The sequence below is a fragment of the Lepidochelys olivacea genome (genome assembly GCF_965140295.1).
Source record: "Lepidochelys olivacea isolate rLepOli2 genome assembly, chromosome: 24".
In the NCBI taxonomy this organism is placed as follows: Eukaryota; Metazoa; Chordata; order Testudines; family Cheloniidae; genus Lepidochelys; species Lepidochelys olivacea.
Window position 1 is genome coordinate 14,877,986 of NC_140434.1, and position 24,296 is coordinate 14,902,281.

Consider the following 24,296-nt stretch of genomic DNA (forward strand, 5'->3'; position numbering starts at 1 on the left):
GTCCCCCTCATCTGGGGGCTGGGATGCATCTGGAAGTTGATAAGCCTTCGAACAGAGCTGGTTCTTTTAGCTCAGGTGGCAGCGGCCCAGGATTTTAGATGCAGAGGTCGTGGGTTCGAGCCCCTCTGTCAACCTCCCACCTGGGTGCATCGACAGCAAGGCTTCCTATGGGGAGGGGAAAGAGGGGCTCTGTCTCAGATGGAGAGAGAGAGCAGATGTAGACAAGAAAGTGACAGAGGCTGGTAGATCCGGTCCTAGGTGCAAAGGAGGCAATGAGCCACGGGTGTTTTTTCACACTGTTTATTACAGGAATCTCAGTTCCCTGGGGAAGAGGCAGTGGCAGCTGTGGCTTGCTTCTAGCAGGTGTTGGAGGCTTGGTTGCTGGAGTTCTCCCTTATAGTGCCCCGGATCCAGCTGGTGAATCTGCAGACTTTGGTGTAGACGCCCGGCTTGCCTTTTGGTGCGCAAACCTGTGATCCCCACGAGACGATGCCCTGGAGTTTCCCATTGCAGACCAGCGGGCCACCAGAGTCACCCTGCATGGGGGAAGGAGGATGGGGAAGTGGGGAGAGACAGAGAAACCATCTCCATGGTAATGATAAGACCACTGAGCTCACCCCATCAGTAGATCTCAGAGAACTTTACAAAGGAGATCGGGATCCGTTAGTGATCCGGTTGAGATGCATTTCCAGTTCCGATGGAAAGTTCCCCAAAGGTGACCTAGGGGGTTTGCTGTCATCTTCCCCTTCCCCACACTGACCCCACCCTTACCTGGCAGGAATCCACACCTCCTTCCTTCACACCAGCACATAGCATGTTTTCGGTGACGGCCCCGGGGTAAGATTTATCGCAGTCCGTGTTGCGCTGGATGTAGACTTTCCCACACTGCAGAACGTTGGGGTACTGCACTGGAACAAAAAGTCCCCAGAAGTTCACTGATGAGTTAAAGGGTGAGAGAAAATGCTTCCGCCCATCTAGACGTAACGCAGCATCTGTGTCTCAGTGACCACTCAGCACTTTGGTTCCAAGGGGAGCTTCATCTGAGAAAGAACTAGGGCTGTGTGATAAATTCTAACTTATGGGAGTGGAATTTCAGAGTAGCCTAGGTGAGTTAGGTGCACAAAATCCCAGCCTTCATGGTTAGGGTTGGTGGCAAAAGGGGAAGAAGGAGAGTGGGGATTGCAAACGTTGTTGTTTCCAAATGTTTTTTTTCACAGTTGTCTCATTGAAAATGAAAAATGCATCAAACGTTTGAAATTTGGAAATCATGTCAAAATTTCAAAGTTTGGAAATCTCGCCAACTGTTTGAAGTCTGGGGAGCGCATCAACATTTGGAAATTTGGACTCTCGTTGCAATTTCAAACTTTGGAATCTTGTTGAGATTTTGAAACGTGAAATCTTGGTGAAATTTGGCAAGCATGTCAAAAGATCAAAACTGCCTTGCAAATCTCATTGAAATATTGAAATCTGCTAGTCACATTGAAAAACTGAAATTTGGAAATCTTGTCAAAATTTTTAAATTTGAAAATCTCATCAGAATTTCTAAACATTCAAAATTTGACCAGTCAGTTGAAAAGTAGATGGGAAATGGTCACAAAAATTGTAGATACATGGCAGTGAATATTAGGTAGGGAGGACCCCAGACTGTGGTAAAATGTTGGCACAGAAACATCTAATTTGTTACTGTCACAGAATTCAAAGTGCCTCAGAAAGTATCTATATATCCATCCACCCTTATACACATTCACCTGTCTTTACGCATACCTATCATCCATCCATCTCTCTTCAGACACTTCCATCCATCCATCATGACACACATCTATCTATCTATCTATCTGTCTTGGCCAGGAACACCTATTTAATGGTGTGTCTACCCAGTGCATGGCTGCCATAGTACGTCGGAGGAGCTCCAGAGAGCTCTGAAAGGCCATCGCAAGGGTGTTCAAAGAACTCTCACTGCAGAACATCTGCGGTGCTCGCCCTCGTTCCTGCAGGACCCCATATTCCCTCCACCTCCCTTCTGCCCCCCAGCGCCCCATTGCAGATTGCTTCTGTACCTTTAAGGGTCTGGACCGTGCCCCATCCGGACACCAGGCATTCCGTGTTGGGTTCAGGGCATCTGTCAGGCAGGCGGATGGTTTTGACGTAGTTGTTGAGGTTGGCAGTGCTCTGCAGCTTCAGCAGCATGATGTCGTAGTCGTGCGTGGTGATGTTGTAGTTGGGGTGAGGGAAGGACTGGGTTGATTTGATGCACTGCTCTGTCCCCTCGCTGGTCCTCAGGCTGTACTCCCCCAGGCGAATGGAGATGGGTCTGTAGCAGGGACATGGCACAGAGAGCAAGATAAAAATAGCTGAAACCTCACCTGGGACCTCCCCTCTTCCCACCTTTCCTCCTTCTATAGCTGGGGACTCTCTCCTGGGTAGCAGTGACTCTGAAAAAGATTTGGGGGTCATGGTGGGTAATTGGCGGCACACGAGCTGCAGCCCAAACAGCTAATGTGATCCTGGGAGGCATAAACAGGGGAATCTTGACTAGGAGCAGAGGGGTTATTTTACCTTTATATTTGACCCTGGTGTGACCATAGCTGGAATCCTGTGTCCTCAATTCAAGAAGGATTTTGATCAATTGGAGAAGGTTCAGAGAAGAGCCAGGAGAATGATTAAAGGATTAGAAAATCTGATTTATAGTGAGAGCTCAATCTAGTTAGTTTAACAAAGAGAAGGTTAAGGGGTGACTTGATCCCAGTGTATAAATACCTAGATATGGAATAAATATTTAATTATCGGCTCCCCAGTCTAGCAGAGGAAGGTCTAACATAATCCAGTGGCTGGAAGTTGAAGCTAAATAAATTCAGATGGGAAATAAAGCACAAAGTTTTAATGGTGCGAGTGATTAACCAGTGGAACAATTTACCAAGGGGTCTGGTGGTTGATTCGTCATCGTTGGGAATTTTAAAATCAAGACTGGATATTTTTCTAAAAACTTTGCTCTGGAAATTATTTTGGGGCAGTTCTCTGGTGTGTGGTACGGGGGGTGGGGAGGAGGGGCGCAGGGAATCACTTTTCCCAAAAATGTTTTTGGTAAACATTTTAAAACCCATTTTTGGTGAAAAACAGTTGCAAAAACAATTAACAGGGTTTTTTAGTTTGTTCTGTTTTCAAATACCCTTTTGGTTAAAAAAAAAAAACATTTTTTTTTTAAAACTGGTTTTCATTAAAAAGCCTGTCTTTGAAAACCATTTTCTGTGCAAAAAAATCATTTTGTGAAAATCATTTTTGGTCCAAGTGTATGGTTTTCATTCAAAACCTGAGAAATTTAGCTGCAAATGAGAGTGCTTAAAAATTACATCTGATGAAAATTACCACCTAAAATTACCTTTCAACTGAAAAATGTTGGTTATAGCTACAACCTTCAAGCCCCAAGAGCTGGCAACTCTTCACAATGGGAGACTAGTGAATAGCACATATTGCAGAATGCATTTCTGTGATGCTGTGTGTGAAATGCACAACAAAGGACTAACACATGCACCTCCATTTTAGTAATGAAGATGGCTAGCCTTGAGGTTATGGTGAGAGTATGCTGTCTGAGAGACCTAGGTTCTAGTCCCTCCTTGAGCAAGTCACTTAACTTCTTTGTGTCTCAGTTTCCCCATCTTTACACTGCCCTAGTTCAGAGGGCTGTTGTCAAGATAAATATGACTGTGATGCCACAGTGCTGGGGGCCAAGTAAGTACTTTAGAGTGATCAACAGAGAGCTGTTTTTAATGCTTCATTTCTTCCCAGCTCAGCGATTTTTTGCTATTCACCCAACTCTGTTCATGATAATTACGCTTAATGGAATACGGGAATATAATTATTATTATTATTATATAATTATAATATAGAGGGCATGTTCCAAACATCGCACATGCATGAACATAGCTCCCTGTGAGAAAGTGAAGCAAATGACATTAACCCCAGATGGGGAAACTGAAGCAGAGACTGATTACAGTCAGAAGTCATTTGCACATAGACTATCAAGGACTATAAGCTATGAAATTCATCTCAGCCCCATCAACCACGAGATTCTTCCAGGCTCCCAACAATATCTTTTCATCCTAGAAGAGCCAATCTAGTATACTGCTTTTGTGAATTTGTTCTGGAGTCCTCGGCTGGGTTTATACTACTGTTAGGGTGAGTTAAAATGTATGTTTTTTTGAGGGAATTTTGGATTTCTGGCTCAGTAAAATATTTCACACAAATTTCCCACTGAAAATGCCAATTTTTGTCAAAAAACAAAATGCCCAAAAACTGTCAAAAATTTGGCCATTTATAGATAGATAGGTAGATAAATAGTCTTATTCTGAAATGGCACCACTGCACCTCATGAGAGTTATAGCATGGGAACCTTGTGTCCTCCCCGCCACCCCCCATTCTCTTCTACTTTCCAGGGTCTCCAGCTGGACTACATCTCCCATGATGCTCTGCAGATGTGCAACATTTAACCCTAAAAGCACATTGCATCATGGGAGATGCAGACCAATCAGGGAACCCGGCCTATAGAAGAGAATGGGAGCACACTGCAGCCCAACTACACCTCCTGTGATACACTGTGGCTGTGCGATATTAACACTTGTCAGTTGACCCAATACTAGAAGAGACACTTGGTGCATCATGGGAGATGTAGTCCGACCAGGAAATCCAGTCTATAGAGAAGAATACAAGCGGAGAGATGTGAGACACCCATACTATATCTCCCATAAGGCACTGCAGTGACTTTCCATATGGAAATATTTCAGATCTTGGATTTTTTGCCAAAAAGCCCTCAAAATTTCCTGTGGAAAATTTGCAAAAAGATGATTTTTTTCCCCCTCCACTTTCAGTGGAGGAAAAAAACCAACCCATTTTCTCACCAGCCCCAGCTGTACACACCCTTCCAGAGGGAGGGGAAGGGCGGATGAGCCCGGCTCCCTTTGCAAGGTCTCCTAATCCTCTGCCTTTCTATGTCGGATGCTTTTAAGCAGAGACGCCAGCAGCTGGTTATGGCTGGGTGGTGATTCCAACCAGAGACAGACCGCAAAGCAAAGCCGCCACGTGAGATTTATCATCCCAAGCAATCTGGTGACTAAGGTCTACTCTGCCTAAGAAAAGCTGCCCGATGTAAATAATTACTGAGCTGATTTGATTGAGGGTTAAACCAGTTTCCGTGTGTCCACACTGTGGGGAGCAGGGTGTCCCGCCATTTCATCTAGACCAGTGGTGCCCAAACATTTCCTCTCACATTCCCCTTACCAGTAATTGGTGTCCATGCCCCCCAGGCTGGGAGCAGAGTCATGACCAGGTTAGGGGCTGTGGGTGGGAGCAGAGCCGGTGTGATAAATGAAAGGGGGAGACACCCAGCCAGCCAGTAGCTATAAAATCCTTCTTAGTAGCTGTTCCCTAATTGCTCTACCTGTAAAGGGTTAAAAAGTCTCACTGCGATGCACAGGTAAAAGGAAGTGAGTGGGCACCTAGCCAAAAGAGCCAATGGGAAGGCTAGAACATTTTAAAATTGAAAAAAGACTCCCCTTTTGTCCATCTGTTGTTGTTCTCCCTGGGAGATGCAGACAGGGAAAGAGCGATGCTGTAAGAAGCTTGGGGCCAGGTATGAAAAATCCTCGGTATCATACCTAGAAATGACTCATTTGAAACCCCAGATATGTAAGCAGACCAGGGGGCCGGTGGCCAAGCAGAGGCTGAGAGTGGGGGCCAAGCTGCAGCCAGGAGCAGGGGCCAAGGGCTGAGCTGCAGCTGGAAACAGGGCCACAGGGCTCAGAATGGAGCCGGGGCCACAGCTGCAGGTGAGGGAGGGGCCGTGGGGGCTGGCATGGGCCTCGCTCTGCCCCCCTGGACGTTCCTCCATGCCCCATCCCACTGTTTGGGGACCACTGCTCTAGACGGACCTAAGAACAGTTGAGTTAAAACCAGGGCAGCGTTTCCAGAAGAGGCAAGATTCTAAAATTTAACCTCCCTGGCAAATCTGCTTGGGCCTGTCCTGTACCTTGCTGCACTGCATCTTTTCTATAATCCAATAAATTAGAGCCAGCCGAGATCTGCTTCAGGACAGCTGGCAAAGGGGAAACATGGTGGAATTCCTCAAATGCAATATGCCTAGGCTTGGAAGGATATGATTTTTATTAATCACACAGACCGTGGGGAAAATGTTTCCATGGATGATGACCAAAACGTAGCGAAAGGCAAAGTAAGGAAAATGTGGCTCAAGCCCTTTGGATTTCAGGCTCTTTGTTTTGTCCGATTTGCCACGCGATGCTGGCAATTTGTGTTTTACCGTCTACAAAGCGTTAACTTTTTGACTCCCCACATCTACTGCCGTTAAATAATCATGTGATCCCTTCCAGTTGTTTGCCCCCTGCGATGATGAAAATTTAAATAACTAAGAACAGGGGGGAAAAGATGCTGGAAATGTATCATTTTGCACAACTGTGAAAATTTAAAACAATAAAAAAAAGTACAAAGAAGCGTCAATATTGCCCTTCAAAATGATCAAAAAATAAAAGCCAAATTCTGCCAAGCCCAAAGATGCAGGAGGGCAGGCTGGCTGGACCATGGATCTGATATGGGTTGAAGGCTGGGAGATACCTGGCTGGGTGGTCCCCTGTGTCTGAAATGGGGTGAGGAGATGGGGGACGCTGGGCTAACAAACAAACAACCAACAAAACGCCGCCCACAATATATGTATTTTGATGTTATCATTTTCCTTCCCTTATCCTCATGTGACACCACAAGCTGGGTGTGAATTGGCAAGCGCTCCAACGTGTTCCAGGTTGCGCCGCTGGCGTATTAAATCTTTGAACTGGCTGAACAAAAACCGGCTAGGACGGTTGAAAACCGGCCAGGTGGCAACCCTAGAAGTGTGGGGCGGGAGTACACCAGGCTAGATGGGCCATGCATCTAAGCTAGATTCATAGAGACATAGATTCCAAGGCTGGAATGGTCCACTGTGATCATCTTGTCTCAGGCCCTGCAGAGCTCAGGCCAGAAACCTGCCCCAAAACTAATTCCCAAAGCAGTTCTTTTAGAGAAACAGCCAGTGTTGATTTAAAATCTTTCAGTGATTGAGAACCCACCATGACCCTTGATAAATTGTTCTCATGGTTAATTATGCCTTATTTCCCATCTGAATTTGTCTAGCTTCAGCTTCCAGCCGCTGGGTGGTGTTAGACCTACCTCTGTGAGACTGACGAGCCCATTAGCAAATATTTGTTCCTCATGTAGGTGCTTACAGACGGGGATCACATCACCCATGACCCTTCTCTTTGTTAAGCTTTGTTAAGGCAGATGAAATTCAACGTTGATAAATGCAAAGTAATGCACACTAGAAAACACAATCCCAACCATACATGTAAAATGATGGGATCTAAATTAGCTGTTACCACTCAAGAAAGAGATCTTGGAGTCATGGTGGATAGTTCTCTGAAATCGTCCACTCAAAAGCAAACAGAATGTTGGGAATCATTAAGAAAGGGAGAGATAATAAGACAGAAAATCTCATATTGCCTCTATATAAATCCATGGTACGCCCACACATTGCATACCACATGCAGATGTGGTCACCCCATCTAAAAAAAGATCTATTGGAATTGGAAAAGGTCCAGAAAAGGGCAACAAAAATTATTAGGGGTATGGAATGGCTTCCATATGAAGAGAGATTAATAAGACTGGGACTTTTCAACTTGGAAAAGAGACGACTAAGGGGGGATATGATAGAGATCTATAAAATCATGACTGGTGTGGAGAAAATAAATAAGGAAGTGTTATTTACTCCTTCTCAGAACACAAGAACTAGGGGTCACCAAATGAAATTAATAGGCAGCAGGTTTAAAACAAATAAAAGGAAATATTTCTTCACACAACGCATAGTCAATTTGTGGAACTTCTTGCTAGAGGATGTTGTGAAGGCCAAGACCATTAGAGGGTTCGAAAAAGAAATCAATAAATTCCTGGAGGACGGGTCCATCAATGGCTACTAGTCTGGATGGGAAGAGATGGTGTCCCTAGCCTCTGAAGCTGGGAATGGATGACGGGATGGATCACTTGATGATTACCTGTTCTGTTCATTTCCTCTGGGGCACCTGGCATTGGCCACTGTCAGAAGACAGGATACTGGGCTAGATGGACCTTTGGTCTGACCCTGTGTGGCCATTCTTCTGTTCTGCTAGATGGAGATCCTGGATTCTCTCACTCTAAGGCAGGTTTTCTAACCTTTAATCATTCTCATGGGTCTTCTCTGAACCATCTCTGTTTTATGAGCTCATAGATCTGTTCTGGGCTGGGGGACACCCAGTTCGATGAGCCTCTGTATCTGATCTGGGATGGGGGACACTGAGCTAGACAGACCTGATGTGGGAGGGGAGACTGGGCCAGATGGGTGCATGGGTCTGATTCGGGGTGGGGGTGGGCAGGGAAGGGTGGTGGATACCAGTCTGCATCCAGGGCAGCAAGGAGTGGGTGAGGATCCCGGCCTGGACTGGCCCATTGTTCCATCTCTAACGATTCCTGTGTTGCTCTTATATATTCCTCACGTACACCGTGTTGCCCTGATACTGTTGGCTGGCATTCACCGTCCTCAGGCGCTTTCTGTCAGTAACGCTCATGCCAGTTGGCATAGATGTGCAGGTGTGAAAATCCAGCTGGGTACACAAGGTCTTTAATTGTTTCCCAGATGCCACCGGGAGCAGACTATGGAGATGGCATTTATTCAGAAGAAAAAGCCTAATTCCATGTTTAATGATGGGCTGAGGTATAAAATCAGACTTTTGGATTTTGGGTTTCCTCTGATTTTCTGCCACTTAAGGCGACAGGGTGAATGGGATCTAGGAGTTTTGTGGACCATTCCCTCCCCCACTCACATACACATTTTTTTCCTTTTTCTTTGTTTCCTTTTTCCCTTTTTTCCATCAGGGCTGGTCCAAATTTTTCTGGGGAAACTGTTTTTCGATGGAGAATTGTTTTTTGGACAGTGCAAAATTTACTGTGAAAAGTGTCTGCTCTCTGGAAGAATTTTAACATTACATCAAAAAGAGAACACCAACAAACCAACAAGTTGTATCTAAAAAATGGCAAAACGTCAGTTTGGAAATACTGCCTCAGTGACTCATGGGAACTGCAGTTTCATTTATGGACTGGACTCCACATCTGGACTACATCTCCCATGCTGCACTACAGCAACTCACAAGTCACGGTGCATCATGAGAGCTGTAGTATTTTTCAAGCACTGAAAATAAAAGGCACTTACCTCCCAATCCCCTCGCCCCCACCCATTCCATCCAGCATAAGGATTGGTTATTAAATAGATCACATTGACACTGAAAGGTTTCAGAGTAGCAGCCGTGTTAGTCTGTATTCGCAAAAAGAAAAGGAGGACTTGTGGCACCTTAGAGACCAACCGATTTATTTGAGCATAAGCTTTTGCTTAAATAAATTGGTTAGTCTCTAAGGTGCCACAAGTACTCCTTTTCTTTTTATTGACACTGAAGTGATGCAATTAGATGGATAAAGGACAAGGGGTGTTTGCTGACCCGATTGTGCTGGGCACTGCACAGACCCCAACCGAGATGAGGACATCACCACATGAGTTATACCCACAGTTATACTCTGCAGCCACGAAGGCTAGAAATTTACCTTTGTTTTTAATGAAAATTATGAACCTGCAGAATCTGTAGATGTCGTGTTGGCTGCCAGCCAAACATAGTCCAGTGGCCACGTCTGACCTTCCTGCACCACATCAGGCTTTCCTTCCCCAGGGGCTCATGCTTCAAGATCTAAATTCCCCGTTACAAACAGGTTCCCCACTGCTAGTGATAATCTCCTGATTTTTCCTGCCAATCTCAGAATTTTTGAATCAATCTTGTGGGTTTTTTTGATGCCTGTCTCAGGACCTCTTTTCTGCCAGTCTCATGGTGTGTTTTTTTTTTAAATCACAGTTTAATAATTGTAACCCCAGCTCACTGTAATCTCATGATTTTTAAATCAGTCTTATGGTTTTCTGATGCCAATCTCATTTCTTGGCATAAAAAGCAAGTCTCAGGGCTTTTCATGCTAACCTGTTGCTTTTTCTCAGGGTTTTGAGGTGAGGACACTGCTGGCTTTGCAGTGAGGCAGACATCTGAAAGCAAGGGACAATCTTTTCCCTGCCTGCATTTGTGCCATTCCAACCCTCTGGATTTCCAGCCCTTCCCGCCCAAGGCTACAGAGATACACCTACACAGGGCGGTTCTGTCTGCATCTCACGCCCCCGCTCAGCATCAGCTTTGTGCAATTCAGGGGAGTGAAGGCAGTTTTCAAATCGACAGCTGTGTGGGTAATGGCAGATCCAGGCCTTGAGCCACGGAGCAGAGATTTGTTGGGGAAGGAAGAGAGGTGCTGGGGGCCTGGCCCCATTCACTCCAATGGAGTTACGGTTGATTGTCACCAGCTCGGGATCTGGCCCCATTGACTCCAATGGAGCTACGGCCCATTGACATCAGCTGGGGATCTTGCCCCGTTGTGTTAATGGCCTAGAGGTTGGGGGAAATGTCAGGTGGACGTTGTCCTTGGAGGCTACTGTGCTAAACTCAATGGTGTTTAAAAGAGCCCTGAGTCCAGGGAGCTGAGATCAAGGGAATTAGACAGCAGGGCAGAAGCAATCTGGGGGCGGGGCGGACAGCAAATTAGACAGAGATTTGCAACTGATCGGACTGCAGCCGAAAATACACGCAAAGGCCATTGCTACTCTGGGCCGCATACTTATTGCAGATTATTCATGTTATTATTGCCTACAGGTGCCCCATTATGCCAGGTGCTGCACAAAGACACACCGAGACGCTGCATGGCTGCGTTCTGCTCTGGGCAGCACATTCGGGGCTAGGTGCTGAGCCCCAGCTCCCTCAAGGTATTTCAGTGCTTAACTGCTGCCCAGCGAGGTACTGAGGCTGAGAGACGCAGGGTGTTCTAGCCAAGAGGCCGGGAAATGATCTAGAAGGCAGAGGGACTGATTTCGGAGGGAAAGGCAAAGGCTGGGCTGGGCAAAGGTAGTTATGGTGCGTCTATGCTGTGACCCGGGGTCATGGGGCTGCAAAATTGCAGTGTAGAGGTCTGGGCTCAGGCTGGAGCCCAGGCTTCGAGACCCCAAGAAAGGGAGGGTCTCAGAACCCGGATCCAAACACCCACACTGCAGTTCTTAGCCCCGCAGTCCAAATCACCTGAGCCGGCGACTCGGTGCTGTGGGTTTTGTATCGCCTGTTTCGATGGGTATAAATTCCTGGGCACCCTTTGGAAAACCTGCCTCTTTAGCTGTGAGGACTATTCTCCCTGCCGCACAGATGGGGAAACCGAAGCATACAGAGGCTAAATGACTTGTCTAAAGTCACCCAGGAAGTCTGTAGCAGAGCAAGGCCTCGAATGCAGCTCTCCCCAAGATTGATCCTTGGAACAACTGCCCCAGAAGTGGGGGCGGGGCCAATTCTTTGTCATTCAGAAGCTTTCCGTCAAGATTGGGCGTCTTTCTCTCAAAGCTCTGCTCTAGCTCAGCCACCAGATATGGGCTTGAAATCTGTGAAGGGATGGCGTTAAGGGCACACAAGCAAGAGGGAGCTTGGGCTGCGTGCAGGAATCCTTGGGGGAGGTTCTCTGGCCTGGGCTAGGCAGGAGATCGGGTTGGATGGGCAGAACAGTGACTGCTGGTTTTGAAAACTATGAATTACGATGTGAAACTTTGCAACAGGGCATTTCTCAGTTGGAAAATGCTGATTCCTCAAAAGCAGATGTGTCAATTTTGATGAAATTTGGTTCTTTGGGAAGGAGCATTCTGATAGGTTCAAAACTGACGTTTTATAACCGTTTACCCAGCCTCCCTTACACACCTTAGCCCAGTGGTTTGCACACTCTTCTGCAGTGTGGGAAACCCAAACTCAGATCCCTTCTTCCCATCTAGCAAAGGGGAATTGAACACAGGTGGTCCACATCCAAGGTGAGTGTCCTAACCCATGGGCTAAAGGTTATATCACCTCCACTGGCCATTTTGGGGATGGCACCTAAGTCCCCCCTAAAAAAAGTTTAGGCCAAATCTATTCACTGAATTTGTGTTCAATTCACAAGTAATTTAAGGGCAACCAAGACTCCATTTTCCCCCAAATCAATTATTCACTGTCCAAAAAATATTTCTCCAGAAAAATTTGTCTTCGTGATTCTTCTTCTGCTCTAGGCAAAGTTAGCATTGTGCTTCTGGTGAATTAGGCCTGTCCTGTGTGTGTATCCCACAACCGGGAGCTCTTTTGCGTTGGTAAATCACTAAATTAAAGTGAATTTTTGGAGGAATTAATTCGTAGATTCCAAGACCAGAAGGGATCATCTGGTCTCCCTCCTGTGTCACACAGACCAGAGAACTGCTCCAAAATAATTCCTGGAAACACATCCACTCTTGATTTAAAAGTTAGCAGTGATGGAGAATCCACCACGACCCATGGTAAATTGTCCCAGTGGTTAATTACCTTCACTGGTAAAAATGAATGCCTTATTAAGCCAGTCTCAGCAGAGCTGCATTAGAAATTTGCACCAGTTAAACTCTTTTTGGGGTGATTTACTTCAACTAGTGCAACTTCAGGCTGGGGTGTGCACTATGAGTAGACTTGGAATAATTCAATTTGTCCCTGGGATTTGTTGGGTTTCATCTCCCAGCCATCAGATCTTGCTCTGCCTGCCTTTGTCTGCTGGGTTACAGAAACCTTGACCCTCTGAAATCTCGTCCCATTGGAGGTGCTGATAGACCAGGATCAAGTCTTTGCCGTCTCTGGGAGAAACTCAATAGATCGAGCTTCAGTATCTGGCTGTAAGGCAATTTTTTCATCCCTTAGATTGTTCCTGTTGCTCTTCTCTGACCCCTCCCTGATCTCCTGACATCCCATAGGCACCATCTTTATGAGTTGCCGGGGGTTGCTCGACCCCTGCTCTGCCCCAGGCCCTGCCCCCACTCCACCCTTTCCCCCAAACCCCCACCCCGCCGCTTCCCACCCCAGCTCTGCCCTGTTCTGCCCCCTCCCCTGAGTGCACCCTGCCCTCACTCCTTCCCCTCCACCCCCGTGCCTCCTGCATACCGCTGAACAGCTGATTGCTGTGGATGGGAGGCACTGGGAGGGAGGAGGAGGAGCTGATTGGTGGGGCTGCCAGCAGGCAGGAAGTGCTGCAGGGAGGGGGAAGGGGAGGAGCTGATTGTGGGGGGCCGCTGAGCACCCACTATTTTTTCCCGTGGATGCTCCAGCGCTGGGTCAGCACCTGTGTGACATCCTGTTTCATGAGTGCCCCATCCCCGCCCCCGAGCCAGGTGTAGTCTCCAGCCACTGTCTCCCTAATGTCTTGTCCAGAGAGGGCCCCACCTCCCGGCTCCTACTTGCCATTCGTCCGGTTCTCCCGCCCAGGGTCATGCTCACTGTCAGCCACAGCATTGCCACAGCTCATGGGTGGTTGATTCCACCGGGACTCCTGTGTCCTTCCCAGGGTCACTGCTTTCCAGGGTACAGCCCCCTGGCTTGGAATTGTGACCTAGATTCTTTGTTCATAGATGTGGGACCTGGCATAGGCTGGATTAACATGTGTGTTCTAAGAAGGAAACTTTTCCAAGGGAAATCTCTGTGGTCAAAAAATCTCGCAACAAAACTCTGATGCCAACATTTTTGACGTGATTTTCTTGTTTCATTTTGACAATCCTATGAAATGTTTGATTTTGAATTTATCATTTCAATGCATTTTGATTATATTATATTATATTATATTATATTATATTATATTATAAAAATCAAAATGAAATGAGTGGACATTATTGAAATCGAACATTTATTACCTTATTTCAACAAGGCAATTTGACATTCTCAAAATGAAACAGTCTGACAGTTCCAAACCTAAATTCTTCAGAATTTTTGTTCTATGGAAAATTTAGAAATGTCACTTTTTTGATCCAGTTCAGGAAAAATAACTCACAATTTCTGAATTTGCTGCAGAATCAAACTCTCTGTTTCTAACCAGCTCTAGACAGGAGTTTGTATCCATTTAACTAAATTGATTTAAAAACACAACTGTAGTTAAACCAGTGCCTCTTGTAAAATGAACTGTGGAGCAAAGGGAGATACACGCACGCGAGGGATTTGAAAATGAATTGAGAATGGAGAGAAAGGCATAAAAGGGACATTGCCTATGTAATATTTTTGTTTGACGTGATTCCTTTCTAGAGCTGAGCAAATCATTTGCAACACATAATTTTTCTGACATACATGGGTGGTGCGTATCATAGACTGGGCAAAGCTGGGCCTCCCCAAACAGCCCTGCATGGCCCTGCCCATGCTCTGCCCTGAGGACACCCGCCCATGCTTGCTGCTTCCCCCTTGGCCCCAGCCCAGGCAGGCTGCTCCTCTTCCAGGAAGAGCCCTGGGGCTGGGGCTGGGGCAGCCGGCCTGGAGCTGGGACTTGGAGTGGCTGGGGCTTCGCAGCGCTGGGGGGGCCCCGTGTGCTAGGGCCACGGCTCCTGGTGCTGCAGGGCTGGGGGCTGCGTTGCCGGAGCTGCAGGGCTGGGGGTGCTGTGGCTGCCGGTGTTGTGGCTACCTGCCCTGTGCTGGGGGAGGGTTGGGGGCATTGGGGCTGGGGCCCCGGCACCCAGCTCTCCAGGGCTGGGGGTCCTAGGGGCAACGCTGCCCACCTGGCACTCCAGGGCTGGGGGCTGCGTGCTGCCCACCTGCCTGGCGCTTGGGGGCTGGGGGCCACATGCTGCTCACCTGCCTGGCGCTTGGGGGCTGAGGGCCGCATGCTGCCCGCCTGCCTGGCATTCTGGGGCTGGAGGCATTTGAGCGGCCCGGAGCTGGGGGAGGGGGAAGGAGGGGCTCTGGACTTCAGTGGGGGCAGAGGGGTGGGCCTCGGGCAGAAGGGGTGGACTGAGCTGGGGGCTAGCCTCCCCAAGTCTGTGGTTCACCCACCACCCATGCTGACATATTGCATTTCTCTTTCCCCCTTGAACAGAGTACAAACACTGCAAGTATACACAAGCTTCTCCACGAGGAGAAATTCTCCCAGTCATCAGCCCGAAGCATTCAAAAATCGCAAGTCAGGCCCCAAAATCATTAGACGAGCTGGGCAAAGAAAGGATCTGTCGTTCACTGGCAATTCTGAATAAGCGGAAAAAAAATTATTGAACCGAAAATGACTTTTTTCTAAATTCCCAGAGAATCCAAAAGCTAAAAAAATTAAGCACAGGCCAAACACAATGTTTCATTTGTCCTGAAACAAAATATTTCATTTCAATCCTTTCGCGACATTTTTAATTAAAAAAAAAAATCCTGCAGGAAATTGCTGAACAAAGAAGTCCTTTCGAATTGAAAAATTAAAACGTGTCATTTCAAAAATGTCAGAATGCAATATTTAGATTTTTTTTCCTGAATTTTTATCTTTTAGGATTTTTTTCCCCTGAAGCAATTGGGTGAAATCAACATGAATTAATGAAATCTGCATTTTTAGCTGAAAAATATCTGCATTGTTCACCAAAATTAAAAAAAGGGTTTAGTCAAAAGAGTTGCCCGAGTCTAGTCAAAATAGAACTAAAATAGGACGTGGGATTCAACTCTCATCCCCGATTTGTTATAGACAATAAATCATTCCACCAGAAGAGGATGCCGCGTGGCCTACTGCACGGGCGGGCAAACGTTTTGGCCTGAGAGCCACATCGGGTTTCCAAAATTGTATGGAGGGCCAGTTAGGGGAGGCTGTGCCTCCCAAACAGCCAGGCGCGGCCCAGGCCCTGACGCCTATCCGACTCCTCCGATTCTCGCCCCCTGACAGCCCCCCTGGGACTCCTACCCCATCCAACTCCCTCTGTTCCCTGTCCCCTGGTGGGCCCCTGGGACCCTTGCCCCATCCACCCCCCCTGCTCCCTGTCCCCTGACCGCCCCTGGACCCCCCACCCCTGACTGCCCCCTGCCACCCCATCAACCCCTCCTCTCATTCCTGACTGCCCCCCCACAGGACCCCTGCCCCATCCAACCACCCCTTCTCTCTGTCCTCTGACTGCCCCCGGAACCTCTGCCCCTGACTGCCTCCCCCATCGCTCCATCCACCCCCCCCCCTTCCTGACTGCTCCCCCAGGACCTGTGCCCCATCCAACCACCCCTTCTCCCTGTCCCCTGACTGCCCCCGGAACCCCTGCCCCGACTGCCTCCCCCATCGCTCCACCCACCCCCCCCTTCCTGACTGCTCCCCCAGGACCCCTGCCCCATCCAACCACCCCTTCTCCTTGTCCCCTGGCTGCCCCCCCCGGAACCCCTGCCCCTGACTGGCCCCTGCCGCCCCATCCAACCCCTCCTCTCCTTCCTGACTGCCCCCCTGGGACCCTTGCCCGCATTCAACCTCCCTGTTCCCTGCCCTCTGACTGCCCTGCCCCCTATCCACACCCCTGCCCCCTGACCACCACCCCGAACTCCCCAGCCCTCTATCCAACCCCCCCGCTCCCTGCCCCCTTACCGCGCTGCCTGGAGGACCAGTGGCTGCCGGCACTACAGTCATGCCGCCCGGCTGGAGCCAGCCACCCTCCGCGCAGCACAGAGCACTGGGTCAGGCCACGGCTCTGCAGCCCCCGTGCCCAGAGCATTGCGCTGGTGGGGCAGTCAGCTGAGGCTGCCGGGGAGGGAGAATAGCAGGGAAGGGGCCGGGGGTGAGCCTCCCGGGCCAGGAGCTCAGGGGCCAGGCAGGAGGGTCACGCTGGCCGGATGTGGCCATAGTTTGCCCATCTCTGGCCTATTGTTTCTAGCCATAATGATGCAAACTACGAATGCTGGCTGATAACTTCAAAACCATTTAATGCATTGGGATGTCCAATTCCCAGTCAAATAAATGGGAACTGGCCATCAAAATCTAGTGGCTGGCTTTCAAATCCCAGCCTAACTCCAGATCTTCATTATAGTGTTTTGCAGGTATAGTAAAGGGCTTAAATGTTGGGGAAATCAGGGTTGGTAATATGCTAGAAATGACATTTATTGTGACTGGAGCTAGGCAATATTTTTCAGCCAGACCTTTTTTTCTGGTGAAAAATCCAAATTCGGCAACACTGACTATTTTACGAATTCGTGTCGGTTTCCAAATTGTTCATTTAAAACCAAAATATGAGAAAATCCAAAATGTTTCTTGTCGACAGTTGGAAATTTTGATTCAAAATTTCCCTTCATTTGATTTTGAAAAAACATTAAAAAACGCTCAGTGTCAGAATGAAATCTTTCATTTCAGGTCAAACAAAACGTTCCATCCCGCCCAAAACAAAAAAGTGTTGTTATACTTTTCAATTTGCTGTACATTGTGAAAAATGTCAACCCCACACAATTTCCCCCTGATTTTTCAGCATTGCCAGTGGACCGAAAAATCGATTCTTTGCTCAGCTGTATTTCAAGGCATCAAAACCGATATCGAGGGAGAAATTTCCCTTCTGCTTCCAGAACTGCCAGCCCCACACATTCCAAAGTCGTGAGTCCAGCCCCCCAAAATCACGAGATTGGCTTAAAAATCAGGAAATTACTTGTAAATTTTTAAAACTACAGATCAAATACAGCAAGGAGCGCAGATTGTTATTATTTGTTTAAATTTACCATCTGGTTTCAGACTCTTTAGATTTCTCAAATTTTCCAGCTTTTCTCCCCAACTAGGAAGGTGGAAACTTACTTTTCTTATTATAATGGAAGCTGAGATACTCTCATAGTCCCTGGACTCCAGGGGCTGAGACTTGGAGAAAAGCGCCACTAACTACTGGGGGACTAGTGATAAAATAGCAACGCTGGGCCTGAACCCCAGCTGGTGTCAATTGGTTGTAACCCCACTAGAGCCAATTTATGCCATCTGAGGATCTAGTTCACATTTCCAAGTACCTTATACAGATCAGGACCCCATTTTGCTGGGCATTGCTCAGACACACAGTCAGGGACAGTCTCTGCCCCAGGTGGGACCAGGGCCTCGTTGTGCTGGGCGCTGCCCAGACACAGCCAGAGACAGGCCCTGCCTGGAAGCTCTTATACTCTACAAAACCAAGGCCCCAACAGAGAGCAGGAGAAGGATCATGGAATCATAGAATCTCAGGGCTGGAAGGGACCTCAGGTGGTATCTAGTCCAACCCCCTGCTCAAAGTAGGACCAACACCAACTAAATCATCCCAGCCAGGGCTTTGTCAATCCTGACCTTAAAAACCTCAAAGGAAGGAGATTCCATCACCTCCCTAGGGAATCCATTCCAGTGCTTCACCACCCTCCGAGTGAAAAAGTTTTTCCTAATATCCAACCTAAACCTCCCCCACTGCAACTTGAGACCATTACTCCTTGTTCTGTCATCTGCTACCACTGAGAACAGTCTAGATCCATCCTCTTTGGAACCCCATTTCAGGTAGTTGGAAGCAGCTATCAAATCCCCCCTCATTCTTCTCTTCTGCAGACTAAACAATCCCAGTTCCCTCAGCCTCTCCTCATAAGTCATGTGCTCACTGGACTCTTTCCAATTTTTCCACATCCTTCTTGTAGTGTGGGGCCCAAAACTGGACACAGTACTCCAGATGTGGCCACACCAATGCTCAATAGAGGGGAATGATCACGTCCCTCAATCTGCTGGCAATGCCCCTATTTATACAGTCCAGTGAGCCTTCTTGGCAACAAGGGCACACTGAAAAACTTGGTTAGATGCCACAAAGTACATGGCAATGCCTTAACCATATGCATGTTGTAAAGGTCACTAGGACCTCTCCCATCCTTATCAAGGGGAGTGAGAACCTTCTCACCTTTCTTACTACATGTATGGCAAAACGTGTTCTGAATCTCCCACCTCACACATCCAGCAGAGCTAGCTAGGGTCCTTATACAGCTCCCATTTCCATAGCTTCTAGGCCTCTTTCCCCTCATCGGCCCCCCTGTGAAGCAGGGCAGGGCTGTTATCCCCATTGTCCAGATGGGGGAAACTGAGGCACAGGCCGGCTCAGTGATCTGCCCAAGGGAAGTCGGCGTCAAGCAGGGAATGGAAGCTGGGTGTCCTGAGCACCCGGCTCAAGCTCTAACCGACGGGCCCCCACTCTCTGCGTCCCCTCTCCTGGCCCTGGGCTACTTACCTCGCAGTGTTGCAGTGGGCGGCCGTCAGCACCCAGCCGGGGTCGATCAACACCCCCCCACAGCGCACGATGTTGGCGGAGCCCATCAGGGCCACCTGGTAGCCTTGCTGTTGCCGGTCACAGGAATCTCCCCCAATGATCCGCTCGTCCTCAGCAGCCACTAAAGTGTGTGTGTATGGGGGGAATTGTCCGTGTCCGAGCTAGGGTTGCCAATTGTCTAATTGCACCAACCCAAACACCCTTGCCCTTCCCCTGTCCCGCCCCTTCCCCAGGCCATGCACCTGCCCCGTCCTTTCTCCAAGGCCCTGCGCCCACTCATTCCAGCCCCCCTCCTTCCGTCACTCGATCTCCCCCATCCTCACTCACTTTCACCAGGCTGGGGCAGGGGATTGGGGTGCGGTAGGGGGTGCAGGCTCTGGGTTGGGGAGTGGGTCTGAGGGGTTCGGAGCATGGGAGGGGGCTCCGGGGTGATCCTGGGGCAAGGGGTTGGGGTGCAAAAGGGGGCTCCAGGCTGAGCCCGGGGCAGGGGATTGGGCTGTGGGAGGGGGCTCAGGGTGAAGACTCTGGCCGGAGGGCGCTTAACCATGGGTGGCTCCTGGAAGCGGTAGCATGTCTGGCAGCGTCTCCTAGGCTCAGGGGTGGCCAGGCGGCTTTGCATGCTGGTTCTGCCTGCAGTCACTGCCCCTGCAACTCCCATTGTCCGCGGTTCCCCGTTCCAGGCCAATGGGAGCTGCGGAGTTGGCGCTCGGGGCGGGGGCAGCGTGTGGAGACCCCCCTGTCCGCGCCTTCTCCTAGGAGCTGCTGCTGAGCCAGGCAGGGGTCCCTGGGGCTGGGCCAGGACCTGGAATGCTGCAGGGGGAGAGGGCAGAGGGATGGGGGGAGCTGGGATCACGGGGGATGTATGGGGACGTGTAGGGGTTCAGGGATTGGGGGACATTGTTTGAAGATGTACGGACATGTGCGGACCATTTTAAACGGTTGGTGGAGACTCCTGCTCATGGCAGCGTAGGCTTGAGGGCAGGGGATGTGGGGAGCATAGGGGGTGGTGCAGGGGAGTACATGGGGTGGGGAGCTCAGGGGGGTGGGGTGAGGGAATACGTGGGATGGGGGAGTACATGAGGTGAGGATCACAGGGGGTGGGGCAGGGGAATACATGGAGTGGGATCACAGGGGATGGGGTGGGGGAGTATGTGGGGTGGTGTGGTGTGGGGAATTACGTGGAGTGGGGAGGTCAGGGGGTGGGTGGCGCAGGGCAGTATGTGGGGTGGGGAGCTCAGAGGGTGGGGCAGGGGAGTACATGGGGTGGGATCACAGGGGATGGGGTGGGGGAGTATGTGGGGTGGTGTGGGGAATTATGTGGGGTGGGGAGGTCAGGGGGTGGGTGGGGCAGGGCAGTATGTGGGGTGGGGAGCTCAGGGGGTGGGGCAGGGGAGTACATGGGGTGGGATCACAGGGGATGGGGTGGGGGAGTATGTGGGGTGGGGTGGTGTGGGGAATTATGTGGGGTGGGGAGGTCAGGGGGTGGGTGGGGCAGGGGAGTATGTGGGGTGGGGAGCTCAGGGGGTGGGGCAGGGGAGTACATGGGGTGGGATCACAGGGGATGGGGTGGGGGAGTATGTGGGGTGGGGAGCACAGGCGGTGGGGTGGGGCGGGGGGAGTACGTTGGGGGTGCACAAACATTCTTCCTGAGCCATTAATCGTCCTTGCCCAGCCATCCCCTGGTGTCTGACCCCCCCATGCTTCCCCCAGAGCCAGCCCCCGAGCTGTCCCTCCTAGCTCCACTCTGCTACCGCCCCGGGTCACCCACTGGGTGCTCGGCGATGGTGGGGCCTCCTGCCATGGCTCACAGACAGACAGACAGACACCCTGGCATACACACACGCACGCACGCACAGGCAGTAACACACGCACGGTAACACACACGCACATACAGTAACGCACACACACACACAGCGACACACACACGCACACACACAGCAACACACACATGCATATACCGTAGCACACACACACAGTAACACACATAGGCAGTAATGCACAAACACTCGCATGCACACACCCAGGAACACACACACAGAGTTACACACACATACTTGTAACACGCGCACACAGTAGCAAACGCACACACATATACAGTAAAGCATACGCACACACCCAGTAACACACACATGCATGTGCACATGCCCCCCGCACGCATGTGTAGACTTTTAACATGTACACACAGCCCTGTGGCTACACACACAGACACAGAAACACTCATAGAATCATAGAAGATCAGGGTTGGAAGGGACCTCAGGAGGTATCTAGTCCAACCCCCTGCTCAAAGCAGGACCCATCCCCAATTAAATCATCCCAGCCAGGGCTTTGTCAAGCCTGACCTTAAAAACTTCGAGGGAAGGAGATTCCACCACCTCCCTAGGTAACGCATTCCAGTTACCACCTCACCACCCTCCTAGTGAAAAAGTTTTTCCTAATATCCAACCTAAACCTCCCCCACTGCAACTTGAGACCATTACTCCTTGTTCTGTCATCTGCTACCACTGAGAACAGTCTAGAGCCATCCTCTTTGGAACCCCCTTTCAGGTAGTTGAAAGCAGCTATCAAATCCCCCCTCATTCTTCTCTTCCGCAGACTAAACAATCCCAGCTCCCTCAGCCTCTCCTCATAACTCATGTGTTCCAGACCCCTAATCATTTTTGTTGCCCTTCCCTGGACTCTCTCCAATTTGTCCACATCCTTCTTGTAGTGTGGGGCCCAAAACTGGACACAGTACTCCAGATGAGGCCTCACCAATGTCGAATAGAGGGGAACGATCACGTCCCTCGATCTGCTGGCAATGCCCCTACTTATACATCCCAAAATGCCATTGGCCTTCTTGGCAACAAGGGCACACTGCTGACTCCTATCCAGCTTCTCGTCCACTGTCACCCCTAGGTCCTTTTCCGCAGAACGGCTGCCGAGCCATTCGGCCCCTAGTCTGTAGCGGTGCACGGGATTCTTCCGTCCTCATGCACAAACACACACAGTTACTTTACTCATGTGTACGCACATGTGCACACACAGAGACACACACACATCCCTGCACGTGCTGACACCTGCCCTCAGACACGGACACTTACACACTTGCCTGTGCCATCTACAGACGCTCACACACACCCCCTCATGCACACGGACGCTCGCCCAGTCACCCACACTCACACCCGCACCCACAAATGCACAGCCTCCGCCCCGCACACACACAGAGAAACACTCGCCCTCCAGCCCCCTTTCACCTGAAGCCAGCAGCAGCATCGCCGTGGCCAGCAGGACCATGTCTCGGGTGGGCAGGCGGCTTGGTGGCCTGGCCTCCTGGCTGCTCGAGGCTGGGTGGCACAGCTTGGCGGGGAGCCGACGGTTTACTGGCAGAGAAATTCATCACCCTTAAATCCCTACCAGCCCCGCCTTCCCTTGTCACCGGGCCAGGAAAAGCTGAAGCTTGTTTGGCGGGGAATACGCCCTACCGATGGGTGCCTTGCCCCAGAGGCAGCGCGGAAACTGCCCTCGCTTGCCACGGCCTTCCTGGGACCCCCGATCCGTGACTCAGAGGCCACTGGAGTGGGCACCACGAGGCTTGGACACAGGGCTGGCCTTACGGGTGGGAGATGTGGGCCACCGCCCAGGGAGCCAGGGTTGGCGGGATGGGCACTGTCAGAGTGTCACAAGCTGGAGGGCCTGGGTGGAGTGCGGGCGAGCCGGGGGGGCTGGATCCCCTGGCCAGCCAGACTGGGGGAGCCACCAGTCTGGCAGGGAGGCGCAGGCAGAGGGGCTCTCCCCCAGCTAGGTGGTGGTGGGGTGGGCGGGTATGGCTGGGAGAGCCCCCAGGCTCAGAAACTCCCTGGGCAGCTTAGCTGGGCTTTGGGTCCAGGAGCTGCTCCTCACGCCCTGTGCCCCATGCTGTTGGTCTCAAACACAAGGAAAGGGAGCCAAAAAACAAGTTTGCCCAGGGTGCCATGTTCCCTCAGGCCGGCCCAGCTTGCACAGCAATGGCTGTGTGGAACCGGCAGCCGGCAGGCTGGGCATTAGGGCCTTCACCTGGGGTGGCTGCAGGGCTGCGTTTAATGCCCTCCTCTGCCCCTGAATCCTCGAGAAGGTCACTGAGTTGCTCCATGCTTCAGTTTCCCCAGCTGCCTCCTGGAATAATAGCCCTGCCTCCCACAGGTGGTGAGGGCTGATAAATGCATTAGAGATTGCAAGGTGCCCAGGTGATGGGGGGGGAGGGCAGGGAAATATCTGAAGACGGGTAGGATCTAGGGGAAAAAAAAGGGGGTCGAAGCATGTCTGTACATATGCTGTTTTGGTCATGGGTGTCACACATTGGTCTACAGATGTCTCTGTCCCCCGCCCTCCCCTCCCATCCTCACGCCCCAAAGAATCCCAGCACCTCACAAACATTAGTGGACTTTATCATTACAATGCCCCCCCACCCTACATGCTTGTTTTAGACATAGGGAAACTGAGGCACAATGAGACTCAGTAACTTGCCCCCACAGTCTGAGGTGGGAATCAGGATTTGAACCAGGGTCCTAGGTTGGTGTCTTAATGGCAAAAAATTGGCCTTTCCAAAGGCCAAAACCAAAGCTGCCCACCTGCAAACCACCCACAAAACTTTGCGGCCCACTCAAAATTACCCATGATCCTTCGCTGCCCACAGGCAAATCACTCACAATCCTTTACTGCCCGCCTGCAGTTCTGGCATGATGGGGCCCTGATCTCAGCTGGGGCAGGGCCTGTCACTGTGTGTCTGGGCAGCGCCTAGTTACTTAAAGCAGCCTGGATTTCTGACGATGGACATTCAACTGCTCTGAAAACTGGGCCCCTTTATGGTGTCCCGGAATCAGATCTTAGTTGTGGAAACCTTGGGTGTGTGGATTTTCTCCTTGATGATGGTCTAAGCCTGGTTTCAATTAAACCTGGTTCTAATTAACTTAAGCTAGGTAAGTGCTTAGTGTAATCATTTTTATTATTAGCAATAATAAGGCAAACAAATACGGGCATTCACCCTGGCACTGGCGTTATTTTTAAGTAAAACAGTGCTATTATCCCCATTGTACAGAGGGGAAACTGAGGCACAGAGCAGGGCAGGGATGGGGCCAAGGTCACAGAGAAAATCTGTGGCAGTGTGAGGTATCAAACA

General features: G+C 50.2%; 1 protein-coding gene across 1 annotated transcript; it reads right to left on the reverse strand.

Moving 5' to 3' along the window:
* Window positions 1-284: 284 nt before the first annotated feature.
* Window positions 285-22,530, reverse strand: LOC311512668 (trypsin-like). The gene is made up of 5 exons (XM_084614015.1): window positions 22,396-22,530; window positions 19,124-19,283; window positions 2,058-2,311; window positions 772-908; window positions 285-536 (listed from the first exon to the last, which is right to left on the reverse strand). Exons 1-5 carry the CDS (start codon window positions 22,433-22,435, stop codon window positions 357-359), a joined length of 771 nt encoding a protein of 256 aa, XP_084470141.1. The 5' UTR covers window positions 22,436-22,530; the 3' UTR covers window positions 285-356.
* Window positions 22,531-24,296: the final 1,766 nt, after the last annotated feature.